The sequence below is a fragment of the Pundamilia nyererei genome, unplaced genomic scaffold (assembly GCF_000239375.1).
Source record: "Pundamilia nyererei isolate P.nyererei 1_Seehausen unplaced genomic scaffold, PunNye1.0 scaffold00187, whole genome shotgun sequence".
NCBI classification, from domain to species: Eukaryota; Metazoa; Chordata; class Actinopteri; order Cichliformes; family Cichlidae; genus Pundamilia; species Pundamilia nyererei.
Window position 1 is genome coordinate 323,353 of NW_005187588.1, and position 1,739 is coordinate 325,091.

General features: G+C 40.1%; 1 protein-coding gene across 9 annotated transcripts in view; it reads right to left on the minus strand.

Moving 5' to 3' along the window:
• adgrl3.1 (adhesion G protein-coupled receptor L3.1) overlaps positions 1–1,739 on the minus strand; it is a 119,996-nt gene that overhangs the window by 81,932 nt on the left and 36,325 nt on the right. For all 9 annotated transcript variants that reach the window (XM_013914341.1, XM_013914337.1, XM_005747019.1 and 6 more), the window contains exon 4: positions 543–756. In XM_013914341.1, coding sequence (XP_013769795.1) covers positions 543–756 — 214 coding nt within the window. The remainder of the gene's footprint in view (positions 1–542; positions 757–1,739) is intronic.

A 1,739-nucleotide genomic window follows, 5' to 3' on the forward strand; every position in this document is an offset into this window, starting at 1 on the left:
AAAAAAAACAGCTGAACATGAGAGGTTTTCAGACCAATTTTGTGTTCTCCATTCTTTAAGCACCGGTTTGAGCACCGGTTTGAGCACCGTTTAAGCACCGGCACTGTTTCAAAAGTACCGGTTTGGCACCGGTATCGGATAAAACCTAAACGATACCCATCCCTATCTTTGTGTAATATTTACATTTGTTGATCTGATGATCTGAAACATTTAAGTGTGACAAACATATAAAAAATTGAAAATCAGGAAGGGGGCAAAGACTTTTTCATACCACTGTACTTAATGAGGATCAGTACACCTACTAAAGATAGGATCTCTGGGGTTTAGAGTAAGTAAAGCAATTCAGACTGTTCCTGTCTTGGCTCTGTCTTTGTGCCATGAGTCAGCCTTCAACACGCACCAAAAGGATACCATGGGACAAACTTAATTAACAAAGCAACACAAAGAATTAATTATGTTCACTGTGGTTGTCAGTTTTGGTTTTACAGTTCTTAGAAAATGACACATCACACATTCACTCAAACACGTACATACAAACTGACCTGAGTGACATGATCTTGTATGCATCAGGCAGGTAGCACCGCGTGTTTTCCATCTGGACGGGGTCCGAGTCGCAGATCTTGTCATCAGTGCGGCCGTAGTTGGCACTTTCAATCATGATGACATCTGTGCCTGGGCAGCGTAACTCAATGGGGTAGGACTCACAGGACAGCTCCCTGCGGACTACTGCCATGGGGATGGGGGCACGGCCATAAACTGGACAGAAAGACATATGTATTGATATTAAGTCTTTGTTTGGTGAAATACTCCAGACGTTTTGGTAGAGCCATCTTTAATTTACTTGGACTGCAAGGCCTGAATTATTCAAGAATAGGCTGTGTTCAACTGAAATTGCATTTGTACCCTTGTCATATAGACGTAATTATTCAGACTATATGAAAACAATAGCATAATAAAAGACTTCTTATAAGGGCACGTCCACTGTCGCAAGTGAACTGACTTGGTAATTAGTGCTTTGCAGTTAGCAGTATTGGACATCATTCTAGATAGAGAGTAATTGCCTGGCAATTTCAACAGATATTTAGTGCTGCAGATAATATTCAAAGATGGCAATGCCTAATTATTCTCACAAGTTGCAAATGTGATGCAAACATCCACTACGACTGTACTGTAATAGGGAACATGTCATTAATTTCAATGAGTCTGAAGTTACTGAACATTCCCGATATTTTTTTACTTCACTGGCGGACGCTTTTGTGCCACACAACTCCCTTTCATCTAAAAACAAAATGAGCAAAAATCACAAGAAAGGCAAACTCTTCTCATCAAAAGTATTCTTAACAGTGTCATGATTTTGGATTCTTCTTGTTATCGCGATTCCATCACTTCTTTTATTTTAATCCTTGCTTCCTGTGGATTCCAGTTAGTCCCCGCCAGCCAGCCCCCCAATGCCACACAAATAGTTTAAAAAAAGTTTTCTCCTTGCTCATAAGCATTTGGACTTTTCTCCCCTTTCTCTCATTCTTTATTTTCATGTCCTGCCAAAACACCTTATACATACCTCCATGTGACTGAAGCTATTACATAGAAGTGCAGTGACAATAATGGTGTGGTTCTGGGTGTTAGTGTCGCATGGATTATTCTTCTGAGGTGCTCAATTGTATTGCCCATGTCTGAATCCACCTAACCTTTCCATAATAATAATGCAGATTTTATTACACACACACACACACACACAC